We start from the raw sequence: 14,140 nt of genomic DNA, 5'->3' as shown, positions 1-14,140 counted from the left end.
TTGGAAGAAGTTGATTTCAACCTTCATGGATGACTTTAAAAGGTTCAATACTGCAGTGGAGGAATTCACTGCAGATGTGGTGTAAATGGGAAGAACTCTTGTCTGATGAACAGAATTGCTTTCGATGGCCACTCATTCTCTCAGCATCTAGAGGAAAAGCAAGCAGGGCATTAGCATAAGAGGGGATTTCAAATCTACTGTGGGTAGGAGCAAGGGGAGGGCAGGAGACAGCAGGTCCCCAAGAATGCTGCTGTTGACCGAGGACCTATGACAGCTCCAGTGAACACTACATTCAAGAGTAACAGACAGAGGAGCTGGAGATTTAATCAGGAAACTGTAGGCCATATCCATATATATATATATATACACACACACACACACACACATACACACACACATACACACACACACACACATATATATGGATGGGGAGACAAGAAAAGGAGAGAAAAAGATGTATGTATACAGTTAAACCCTGAACAATATGAAGTTTAGGGGCACCAAGAGCCCACATAGTCAAAAATTCACATATAACTTTTAATTTTCCCAAACTTAACTATTAATAACTCAATGTTGACCAGAAACCTTAGTCATAAAGAGTTGCTTAACAAATATGTTGTGTGTTATACGAATTATAGTCTGTATTCTAGTAAGCTACAGAAAAGAAAATGTTATTAAGAAAATCATAAGGAAGAAAAAAATCATTCCACTTAACTATTCATTAAGTTGAAGGGGGTCTTCCTACAGATCTTCATTCCTGTCTTCCTCATATTAAGTAGGCTGAGGAGGAGGATGGGGAGAAGAGGTTGGTCTTATTATCTTAGGAGTAGCAAAGGTGAAAGAAAATCCACATATAAGTGGATCTGTGCAGTTCAAACCCATTTTTCAAGGGCCAACTGTATATGTTTTCCTATATAGCTCTCTCCATATATCCACATAGATATTTCTATATATCTTCCACATATAGATTTCATTTCATATTTCCATATATATATCCATATCTATCTATATCTAATCTCTCTATATATCTACATATATATGCCCTCCCACATGTATTTTTATATATATATATCACTATATATATACACACATACACACCCATACATATACATATATACACAAGCTCACATATATGGTATATATATAAAACACACGTGTGTCTGTATGTATACAGTCATGCACTGCATACTGACATTTTACTCAACAACAGACCATGATGAAGGTTCCATAAGATTATGATGTAGGTAAAACATTTCTGTCATCTATTGACATTGCAGGTGTCCTAACATCCTAACACAACATATTATTCACATGTTTGTAGTGATGTTGATGTATACAAACCTATTAAATTTCCAGTTGCATAAAAGTACAGCACATACAATTATGTACAGTTCACATTTGATAATAATAGTGGCTATATTACCAGTTTATGTATTTACTATATTCTACTTTTTATCATTAGGTTAGAGTATATGCCTACTTACTAAGAAAATTAACTATAAAACAGGCTGTCCTTCAGGAGGTATTCTAGAAGAAGGCACTGTTATTGTAGGAGATGAGCTCCATGAGTACTATTGCCCCTGAAGACCTTCCAGTGGGACTCAGTACGGAGGTGGAAGACTGAGATATTGATAATTATGACCCTGTGTAGGCCTACGTTAATGTGTATGTTTGCATCTTAATTTTTAACAAAAAATTATAAATTTAAAAATATTAAAGATTAAAAAATAGAAAAAAGCTTTTTTAATAAGGATATAAGGGAAGAAAATGTTTTTGTACTGCAGTATATTTGTGTTTTAAGCTAATTGTTATTACAAATGTCAAAATGTTAAACAACTTTGAAAAGTTTTTAATGCAAAATAGTTGCTGCAGGCTAAGTTTAGTTTATTACTGAAGAAAGAAAAATATAAATAAATTTAATGTAACCTAAGTGTACAGTTTTTATAAAGTCTTCTGTAGTGTACAGTAATGTTCTATGCCTTCAGATTCACTCACCACTCACACACTGACTCACACACAATTTCCAGGCCTGCAAGCTCCAGTTACAGTAAGTACCCTAAACAGGTGTGCCTTAGGACATGGATGCAGCTGGAAACCATCATTCTCAGCAAACTATCGCAAGAACAAAAAACCAAACACCACATGTTCTCACTCAGAGGTGGGAATTGAACAAGGAGATCACTTGGGGAACATCACACACCGGGGCCTATTGTAGGGGTTGGGGGGAGAGAGGGCATCGGGAGTTACACCTGATGTAAATGACAAGTTGATGGGTGCTGACGAGTTGATGAGTGCAGCACACCAACATGGCACATGTATACATATGTAACAAACCTGCACGTTGTGCACATGTACCCTAGAACTTAAAGTATAATGAAAAAATAAATAAAAAATTAAAAAATAATAAAAAAATTATACCATATTTAGTGAGCTTGTATTAACTTTTTAGTTAATACATTTAGTGAGCTTGTATTAACTTTCTCCACTTGGTTCAAAATAAACAAGGATATTTAGGTAAGTATGTATGGGGATAAACATTTTTCCATTTGTCTCAAACTCTGATATGGCTTGGCAGGGCATTGCGCCTAAGGTTACAATAACTTGCAATTTGCAGAGCCAGGACTTAAACGCAGGTGATCTGGTATCACAGGGTTCATTTAAACTTCTAGATTATCTATTTATGATAAATGTGCACAATTTGCATAAGAACAAAATTGTATTGCAATATCTCTCAATCTGCAAGTTAAAAAAACCCGATGAGTTGGCTGATGTTTACAGAATTACTGATAATTCAAAACATCTTTGCAGATGTTGGTTACTTGCATGTCCTTTATTGAAACGTAGCAGCTCGTATGCTCTTTCTTCTCTTCTTGTACTAGTATATCTCCCCAAGTTCAATTTCACTAATTAAGAATTTGTTAAAATATGGGGGAAATGTATAAATCTTAAATATTAAAAGAGCAATATTAACTGGACATTTTGGATATTTACCTTATTAAACCAATAATATTCTACCTCATATAAGTAATCAGACTACTATATCTGTAGTCATTTTTTCCAGAGAGATACACCTCTATAAAATATATTAAATATATGGGTTGATATTCATTTTAAGGCATTTATTAAACAAAATAAGTACTGGGTAAAAATACGTATTATATGGCATGATTAATTTACCTTGATGTTACCATTTCTAGAATCCTCTCCAAAATACAGAGTAATTGGAAATTTTTTTTCTCATATGATTATCATGCAATTTAGAATGATTTCTCTTCTTGAAAGTTTCCTTTTCTTTTCCTTTCTTTAGTTAGTGATGGTTTATCGTATTAATGCTTTTAGTGGTTTATAGATTCCATTGTTAGCATAACCTGAGAACTAAATAGCAGTAAAGCTGGAGAAGTTCCTACAGTAAAAATTTTTTTCCTTTTCGAATTTTCGATGTTTCAGTAAGTCCCCACCATAAACTTCAAATTTTTACAAAAGTAGACAAATAGTTACATATGTCAAAATATTTAATTTTCTTTTTCTCTTGATTGAACATTTTATAGTATATCTACTTTCAGAATTGTATTCTTAATTGTGACGTTATGAGATTTTTTTCTTTTAGTGATTTAGTTCACGCAAAGAGCAGTTTTGCATAAATTTAAGTAATGATAGCATGGGAATGAACTTTTCCACCTCACTGACACTCCTCTTCACTAGTTTTAGAAAATACTGGGTTTGGAGAGCTGAGAGTCAGACATCATTATGAATACAACACTGATATGTGTATTTGGGCCTGGACTTTATCTTAGTGCAATTCTGACCTGCAAGTTATCTATTCTTTCATCTAGTAGGGGCTTTAGTATAATTGTAACTGCATTTGATTAGTTGAGTTGCACTTTTATTTTTGCCAATAACAATTTTATGTACTATTAAACATATTATATCCCTTTTGTCTTTAATTGTATTATTTGTTGGTTTAATAATTCGTCAGAAGAATTAATATTTGAAACTGACAAAACTTATTTATGCAAATGACAGGCTGTTTTTTGCGTATTGTCATTTGCAAATGATTTTTCCTGATATAATCCTATTTCTGTACTTCTGATTGTAACGGATGGTTGAGTATGTGCAGAATGGATGCAGTTACTGTAACATATCCAATCTTTCTCTGTTTTTACCCCTTTCCACATCTACATGCATCCCTTCACTCTCTGGCAATGCACAAGGCTGTTTTTAGACATTTCAGTCTTCTTTGTTGCTTTCCACCTTGTCTCCTACTTCAAACAGAATGAAACTTTTTTTTTTTTTCCCCACAAGCATCCTCTGTGCTTTATTTGGGGGCCAGTGACTTGATCACTGTTTGACATCTGTTTTTTTATTTCAACAAGTGGATAAAAGCCCTTTGCCAACAGAACCCAGCATGATCTGATCCTCATCATGTTTCTTATTTTTTTCTCATGTTGCGGGAAACATCTACAGCCCAGTACCACCACTGTACGTATTCTTTTTTTAAAAAAACAGTTTTATTTAGATGTAGTTGACATGCAAAACAACTCCTCCATTTAAAGTAGGTGGTTCAGCGTTTTTACTATATTCACAGGGTTGTGCAACCATTGTTACAATCTAATCTTAGAACCTCTTTATTCCCCCTCAAAGAAACCCCACTAGTAGTCACTCCTCTATTTTTCCCAACTCCCACCCCCCTGGATCTAGGCAGCCACAAATGTACTTCCTGTTTCTATAGTACAGTGCGTTTCTGTATTAACCTGTTCTTAAGGTGACTATTTCACACTGATGAGGTTGCCCTAAGTAGAAAGCCAAGGCTCTTTCATTTCTTTCTGCCCCTCTCCTTTGTCTTCCTTCAACACCAAGGAGAATGGTCCAGCAGCAGCTCAGTCCATAGACTCCAGCCCGGGTACACATCCCCCAAGGCCCCTTGTGGGATTCCTCAGCAGCACCAATGCACTGACTGTCACTCTATGTTCTCCTAGGTCCTGTTGAAGATCTGCAGGAGTCTGCACATGGCGGTGTGGAGGAGAATATGACATCAGAACTTGTAAGATGTATTTCTTTCTCTGATTCATGATGGCAGTCAAAAATGATATTCACTTGATATTCCAGAAGCCACAGAAAAAAAAAAATGTCTCTTCCAGAGAAAGAATGAAACTTTCAAAACAGGCTTATGAACGAAGGCTTTTCCAAATACAGTGCAACATCTGATCTGTTTCATATACAGGCCTGTTTTTTCCCTTCACAACATTTCTTGCACTAACTTGGGGATATCTTTTAACACAGAGATACTTGTATGAAACACCCAGTTATTTTTTTCTTCTCATTTACAGAAGGGACACACCTTTGAATATGATTTAGTTACTTTATTTTTCAACTTCTCCTGTACTGTTTTCTTTAAATTGGACATCTTTTTTAAATTCTTTTTTAAAAATGTTGTCTATGATTCTTTCACACCTCTGTGGTTTTATTTGCACCATTTCCTCCTTCTAAACTTGAGATTCTTCTGGCATGCCTCCTACAATATTCATTAATCATTTCCAGACCTGTTCATTGCTAGGCTCAGATGACTCTACGATATTGTCCATTAGACTCAACATTTTCCTGCCGTGGATGCCCTGGCACCTTTTATTGGCATTCTTTAAATGCCATAATGCATAAATATTCTTTATCTTCCTGGTCTCTCTCTTTACAGGATATTGCACATGGAAAGATACAATGCCATCTTTGTATACCTATAGCATGTAACACAGGCTTTATTGCATGTTACAACTTGCCCCTATCAGGAGTAAAAGATGAATGTCATATAAGCTGTTAACTAAGAGTCTGAAAAGGTACATTTTTAGACGTTGTAACTCAGGGGTCAGTAAAGACAGGATTATTTCCTGTACCTGGGGCTTAAGACCTGGCTGCCTTTGTATAGAAAACAGATGATAGCAGGGAATGAAAATTGAAAGGGGACTTTTCCATTTCCTACACATGGTTCAAATAGTTCTGACACATGCACGTTTTATATTTTATAAAATATATAGGACATAGTGTTAGCCAAATCTGCACTAATTCTGTGAGTTAAATGTTAAATAAACAATGATTTCTAAAGGTGAAAGAAAAGAATAATATTTTACCTGTTTTTAAATTTTTAAACAAATTTACTTTGTATTTAAAAATTGTTCATTTTATATCTAGGCCTTTCTTTGCAATGAGATTATAAATGTTATAAATGTTATAAACCCTCATCTTGAAGGTATAACAGTGAGAAAACTGTCCCTGACTTGCCTACTTATTCCACGGAGTGATAAAATTTTGCCAAAATAGTTTAGAAAAGTGATTTTGAAAGGGACACTCAGAGAGGATTTTTTAGATAGAGTAGGTCAAACTTGGGAGTTGAATTGCAAAAGGAAACTGTACTGATTTTAGAAGAATCTATTAAAACTATGCAAAACTTTATGGATAATATGATTAATTCATAAAACTCAATATTTCCAGTGTAATGGGAAATGAATAAAGCTGAGCAGGCACAACCTAAAAGAAACTTAAATTAAAAATTACAATTAAAAGGATGAGCACACGTTGATGAAAAGCTAAATATAGGAGATATTTGTAAGTTTCACTCATACATAAAATACACGTATTGAAAATTTGAGTACTTTGTGTAATATCACTGAAGTACAAGAGGCGACATTTGATTTTTCAAGTCAAATGCATTGTGAGGAGTACATTATTCACCTAGGTGCTGGACACTGTTCTAGGCACAGGAAATACAGTTGTGAATGTTCATGTTTTTTACTTTATGGGTCTATAATGAGTCTTGCATATGTGTTCCATTGATGTTATTGAAAGACATACATTCCAATATGAAGGGGGTGAACACATAGTAATACAAGGAAACAGAATATGAGACAGGTCTGGGAAACAGAAAGGGTTTAATTTTCAAAGAAACAATAATCAGGCATCCAAAAAACTTTCTATGATTAAGAAAATATTTGTGAACAAATAAAATTAGGTTGCAATTAAAAGTTTTCATTTGTACTTTCTTTCATTCCCTTAAGTCTTGAAGTCTCTTTATGCTCAAATACCCACGTAATAGCTCATTAACTGTGACCATGTTTGTTCCTTTTCATTGCAATTCTATTTTAAGCATGACAGAGAATCAAATGGCACATCACCAAAGGGTAAAAATTAGTGCAAGTGAAGGATTTCAGGACAGTGTGTAAATATACTTTGCATCATAAAGATTCTGCTAAATATTTAGAGACAGAGGTAGTTGGGGGGAACACTTTACCATTTTCCCCTGAAGAAATCTGACAGTTATTGCTTTAGCTTGTGTTAGTAATATAACCTAAATCAGAAAGAACCCTTTACAATGTGAAAAGATTGTTTACTTCGGTTATTGAGTTGATTTACGTTTGTATAAACAGCAAGACACATGACAACACAGCCCTCAATCTCTGTCAATTGGTAGAGATAAATAAAATACTGCTAAAAATGGCCTCTCGTGAACAAGGCTTACAAACCATATATAAACATTTCTTGGGACTTTAGCATCTTCCAATACTTCTATTTGGCACAGCTTTCCTCTGCATAAGGGATTTAGAATTAATCCCACATGAGTAAGTGAGGACCTAAATTAGACCTAACACAACCAGGAGCTATATATATATATATTCTCTAGAAAGGTGAATAATGGGAGAGAAGATGAGATCTGAAGTTTTATGAAGTACTGAATCAATACCAATAGACTGTCAGAAAAAAAGAAAATCTCCAAGATGTTTTCTCCTTAACTATATGGGGAAATCTGAGAGCTTTATAGAGCTGTAACTTATTAATGGCAGATACCTCATATTCTGTTACTTTTTGTTCTCACACTTAGTAAAATACTTTGGCTTCTGTGGATGCAAACACATGTGAGTGAGCAATTAATAACTAGGGCAATCAAAGTATAAGACCAGAGAGATGAAATGTTTGCTATAAATCTAGAATATTACAAGCTGAAATAGACACAAGGTGAAGATATTATGGATATAACCAGTGAAATCAACCTCAATTTAAAATATTTAGGCATTCAGTGTTCTCAGGATCAAATTCTCAAAAACAGTTTTCCTAAATATGTATGAGCCAAATCTTCATTGCATGCCCACTCAGAGATGAACATATAAACATTAGACAAATGGCACAACTATCTCAATCTCTACCAGTAGTGCCGAAGAACATGGTTGCGGAAAAGATTGTATAGTTGTTTTGTAAGATAAGAATTTTTTTAAAACTTGGAGAATGCACATCAAATTTCTAGACCTCTTTTTCTAATCTGCTATTGCATAAAAATTTCTAAATTGATCTTATTTTTGTTTAAAAACCATATAGCTCTTAGAGAGAATTATTTATTTATATATTCAATGTAGAAAATATATTAATGCTCGGAAAAATTTTTTTTGGAAATATCACTTAGAATTTTTTTAAAAAGGCATACAGTAATATGTTATAGAGAACATAGTATGATCCACTTAGGATTTGACTAAAGACATTTTATACAAAATTTTCTATATTTTACCATGGTTTTATTTTTTCTTTCAAATACACAAACCAACCAGCAGTAAGCTTAAAATCTTAGCCTAAGAACATTAACTATAGGTTAAAAGCAATAAAATAACAATTATTATTTTTATTTATTTATTGAGTCTCACTCTGTCACCCAGGCAACAGTGGCGAATCTTGGCTCACTGCAACCTCTGCCTCCAGGGTTTAAGTGATTCTCCTGCTTCAGGCTCTGGAGTAGCTGGGATTAGAAGTACGTGCCACCATACACAGCTAATTTTTGTATTTTTAGTAGAGACAGGGTTTTGCCATGTTGGCCAGGCTGGTCTCGAACTCCTGACCTCAGGCAATCCACCTGTCTCAACCTTCCAAAGTGCTGAGATAACAGGCATGAGCCACAGTGCCCGGCCTAGCAAAACTATCATTTTAAAGCACAATTGGATATTTATATATCAGCTGACTTTTCAAAGTATCTTTGTGTATATAATCTCATTTTCCCAGAAGCCATATGAGACATTTCTTTCCATTCTGCAAATGAAAAACGTAAGGCTGATGAAGGTTGAACATCTTGTTACATAGTAGTGTTACAGCCAAAATTTGTTAGTCACCTGACTGGCTGTCCAGTGCATTTTAGATGACACACTAATGCTCTTATATTAGCCATGCAAATATTCAGAAACTAGTAATTTTTATAATTCGATTAGTTGAATGAATTTTATGAAAATATATATGAATTATAGAACATTTAAAAATAGAGAAGCAAAATAAAGTTAGTAAAAATCTCCAGTTATATCACATCACTCAGTGACGTGGTAACATTTAGGGTGAATTTTCTCCCAGACTTTGTACACTTATATATGTATTTAAAAACAGAATCACAATTCACATACTGCTTTATAGTCTTTTTTTCCACTTAGTAATATATTATGACCTTATTTTCATGTTATCACATATTATACTGAATCATTTATAGAATCTTTTCCCTATTTCTTGCCACAATTAATAATATCATTCCTGAACAAAGGCATCTTCTACACCCTGTAGTGAGAAGTAGTTAATCTAGTATAAAAAAACTCTCTCCATTACATAAATCAAAATGAGTACTACAGAAGACCTTAGATTTCCACTTCTTGCTGAGTGTTCTGGGAGCCTCAAAAGTGAACATACTGTTTAGTTGTTTCACACAGCAGGTGGAAGGAGGTAAACATGATGGAAAATTTCAGAAGGCAAAGTCAGTAGCGTTTAATGAAGCTCATTTCTCATTGAGATGTGATAAATGGCAGATACATTTGTCTGAATGCCAGCTGTTTCTACAATAACTTGCATGGCTATTTCCAGGGCAGCGTACAGAGATTTTGTGAAGAAAAATTAAAATTTTCTATATTACCAGGTGAAGGATGCACTAAATATTGGTGGGTTTCATATAAATAAGGTTGTCATATAAATTATAATATTTTTATGTTTTATGTAAAGTGTTTACAGAAATGATGTTTAAATGTGACAATACATCCAAGTTATAGAGGGAGTCCTCTAAAATAATAGATAGTCTGATTTTAAAGTGTTAAAACAGTTAAGACTGATGAGCAGTGTTTCATATGTTTCATATTCATTATACCTTAAAATGTTAAAATTAATATTTCTAGAAATATTAGATGTTATTTTTCACAGAAGAAACAATATTTTCTTAAGATACATATCATTCTATGTCAAGGATGACCAAAACCTATATCAAGGATGACTCAAAACCTGGTTTGAGTAGGACTGAGGTTTGTTTTGTTTTGTTTTTAAAGACGTAGCACTAGCAAGGATAAAACAGGACTTGTCTGGGACAAACTGGGTGGTTGGTTATCATCTATATAGTGAGGATAAAAGATCATAGGCAAGTTAAAAATCACAAATAGTGAAAACAATCAAGATGATAAGGCACACTGCTTGTGGCTGCTAGCCAGTCCAGGAAATTATTTCCTGGAGAGTTGTGTTTCCTAGATTTTCATAGAGGGTCCGGGACGACAGGCCAAGGGATGATACTGTACTTGGAAGTACAGCCTTTTCTACTTAGCATCTGATATTTCTGATAAATTACTCTAAGATACTTTTAGTTTCTTTTAATCTAATGCTGAAACCAACACATTCAAACTTGAAATAATAAAAAATTACTTTTTCCCAGGGATTCTTGGAAGACAAATTAGAACAGAAAAAATAAATCTGTCTCTATTCACAGACTGCGTGATTGCATACTTAGAAAAATGACAAAGTATTTGCAAAAGAAGTTCCTAGAGTTAATAAGTAAGTTTAGCGTGGTCACAGGATGCAAGTTAAATTTACAGAAATCGATTGCATATCTACATACTAGCAATGAACATTTGGAATTTAAAATTAAAAACAAATAATAATAACATTTACAATGACATCAGAAGGTGAAACACTGAAGTACATATTGAATAAGATATGTGCAGAATCTGTATGGTGAAAAATGTAAAACACCTAAGAAATAAATCAAAGACAACCCAAATAAGTGGAAAGAAATGTGTTCATGAATCGGGAGGCTCGCTTTTGTTCTTTCTATCCTGACCTTTAAATTCAAAGCAAACCTAATAAAAATCCCTGAAGGATATTTTTAAACTACAGACAAATTGATTTTTAAAATTTGGATGTAGAAAGACGATGCATATGTTTGACAGAAACAGTTGCATTTATTTTATGTTATTTTTTTTACAGACTATAGTATTCAAACACACAATTTACCAAGTAAAATTAATTTTACAGATAGAATGTAACAAGTAAAGTCAATATTATTGTAACTGATACCCAAATCAACACACTGAGCATTGCCAGTACCACAAAATTATCTGTCGTAAATAATTCCCATATATGCCTGGTTTTACCTCAGGGTCTTCTGATTTGATCCTTTGGCCTACTTTCTGTCCCAGTGCCACATGATGGTAACCACTGGAGCTTAATATTAAGTCTTGCTATCTGGTAAAACTTTCCGACTTTGTTATAATCATCTTCTATGATACCTTGGATTCTGTCAGGTGCTCCTGCCTCCTGGGCACTGAGATGCTTGTTCCAACCTGACTCCAAAGCAGCAGACAGACCCTGTGAGGGGCAGCTACGTTCTTCACTAAGGTCAACACCTGGAGTCCCTGGCTTCTCCAACTATTTTCTATTTTTGTGTGAGCACTATGTGGCAAGATATGAGGTAAGACTTTCCCACCAGCTGCCAAAGGGGCCAGGCTAACTCCTGATAACACCAAACTTGATCAATAACACATCAGAGATAGGAGGCAGCTGATGAAGTCTTTCTCCGTTGCAATCGTGCATGGACTTCTGAGTTGTAGTGTTTCTGTACAACGTCTTCAAACATCCTATGTGGCCAAGTGATTGTCTCCTTGTGAAGCAGCGGCCATCTTGAGAATGCACCATAATATATTTGCTTCCCATTTATTTTTCGGCTTCAAATATTTATTTCCTTATTTCTTTTCCCCTGAAAATCACACTCATAATTAAGCATTAGTAATTAAGTTCTCTTCAGATTCTCTTTTCTATGGGACTTTCAGCGGGACTGCTATCTAGGCTATGCCGTCTAGGCTATTTTGTCCTTTGCATTCCCTATAAATGTATGAATCCCCACCCCCAACCTACCATCCACATTTCACAGATTCTGTGGTTATAAAGCAATTTTAAAAGAAGTCACAGCACATTAAATATTGAATACTTTAATTCATTGACCTAGCATAATTCTCCATTTATTCATATATTCTATGTCAACAAAGTATATATATATTTTAATGTAAATATTTCGTTATTTCTAGATACATGATATTTCTCTGCTATCTTAAATGGCAATTTTCCCTTTATTTCTAAATCATTGAGCCAGTTAAGTGTTAGATATTAATGTAAAATCTTGCATACTTGATAAGGTATGCACGTATGCATGTATGTACATATATCTTCTTTTGAAATACTACTTGCACAATCGCAGAATTTTTATTTCTTGTCAATCTTTTTTTGTGCATTAGACAATCTCAGTTCTTCAGTATTAAATAGAAATAGTAAAAGCAAGAATACTTGACTCATATTTAACTCTAAGAAGAAAGTAATCAAACGTCTAATTTTTATGTTCACTGTAAGATTTTGTACATGCCTTTATCATGTTGAGGAAGTTACATGGCATTTCCAGTTTATCAAGAAATTGTATTATGAATGGATTATGAATTTTACTATATAACTTTTGACATGATATTTTTCTCATTAATTTGTTAATGCAACACATTTTATTTATTGAATGTAGAACACAATACCAACTTCAAATTTCTGTGATATTAACAACTGAACATGGTGTAACATATTTACATATACTGCTGCATTTGCTTTACTTATATTTTATTTAGGCTTTATGGGGTAATATTGGCATATGATTTTCTTTTCTTATATGGTTCTTATCAGGTTTTGATTAAGATAAGGTTGAGTTCATATAATAAATTGCAAAATCTTTGTAATTTTCTTTTTCTCTGACATATGTTAACATATTTTGAAAAACATTTATTCTTTGAAAGTTTAATAGAACTTACTGATAAAACCATCTGGCCAGAAAGTGCATTTGTGAATTGTTTTGTTTATTTATTTTGTTATACGTAATCAAATTCTTAAATGTTTCCAGAATTATTAAGGCTTTTTATTTCTATTTGTGTCAGTTTTGTATATACCGTGTATATTTCTATATCACCTATCTCATTTCAATTTTCTAATTTTTGACAAAATTAATGTAAATGTTTTGTAATGTAAATCTGAAAATTAGTGTACTTAGATATCAGTCTAAGAAAAGTGAACAGTAAATCTGGAGAATGTTAAAGTCAGAATATCATAGAAATAAATATTAATAAAATAGAAAATATATAATAAAATGTGTAAAAATCAATTTCCTGAAATTTGTAATTAAAATGGGAAATTTCTGGTATAACTGAGTAGTACAAATATGAGAGAAGTTTCAAGTAACCAAAGTCAAAAGAGACAAAGGAGACATTGCTGGACAATCTTGTTAGACAAACTTCCAACCTTGCTCTGATTTTTTTAACCTTATCTACCACAACTTTCTTTAATGCTCCATCTGCTCTAAACTAAACTCTTCACTATCACCCCCTATTTGCCCAGTTTTTCACTCTTTATTCCATGTGAAGTATTCTCCCTTTATATCTATATGTAGTAATCTTATAGTTCTCAGGTGCCAGTTAACATCATGCTAATGTCTCATAGATTTCCCTGTCCTCTCCAATCAGAACAGTTTTTCTTCAACTTCTAGGCACTACATGTGCAACTCAGTTTCACCCTTACAGTACCTTTGATTGGAGCACATGTCATTCCTAGTCTCCTAGAGAAAATACATATTTTAAATTACAATGTTTTTCTAATCTTTTTGGTTTTCTACCATGCTTGACCAGTTGCCTGGCATATAATCAGTATAGTAGACATGTAGAAGGATTGATTGAATAAATGAATGAATTAATAAATGAGTGCATGAACCAGTTGGCATAGACTAATGCCACATTGTCCTTGGCTGATTGGAAATTGGCATTCATTCAATGAGACACTCTAAATTTCTTGTACAACAAAG

General features: G+C 33.6%; 1 protein-coding gene across 2 annotated transcripts in view; it reads left to right on the top strand.

Moving 5' to 3' along the window:
* KCNC2 (potassium voltage-gated channel subfamily C member 2) overlaps positions 1-11,688 on the top strand; it is a 269,322-nt gene extending 257,634 nt beyond the window's left edge. Inside the window, exons 4-5 of one of the 2 annotated variants that reach the window (XM_074007438.1) lie at positions 4,977-5,041; positions 11,562-11,688. In XM_074007438.1, the coding sequence (XP_073863539.1) occupies positions 4,977-5,041; positions 11,562-11,585 (89 nt within the window). In that variant the 3' untranslated portion in view covers positions 11,586-11,688. Of the gene's footprint in view, positions 1-4,976; positions 5,087-11,561 lie in introns of those variants that run through there. The other variant, XM_074007437.1, reaches the window with a different exon arrangement.
* Positions 11,689-14,140: the final 2,452 nt, after the last annotated feature.

Source organism: Macaca fascicularis, chromosome 11 (genome assembly GCF_037993035.2).
Source record: "Macaca fascicularis isolate 582-1 chromosome 11, T2T-MFA8v1.1".
Lineage (NCBI taxonomy): Eukaryota > Metazoa > Chordata > Mammalia > Primates > Cercopithecidae > Macaca > Macaca fascicularis.
Note: the sequence above shows the minus strand (reverse complement) of the source record. Positions and strands in the feature narration are given on the sequence as shown.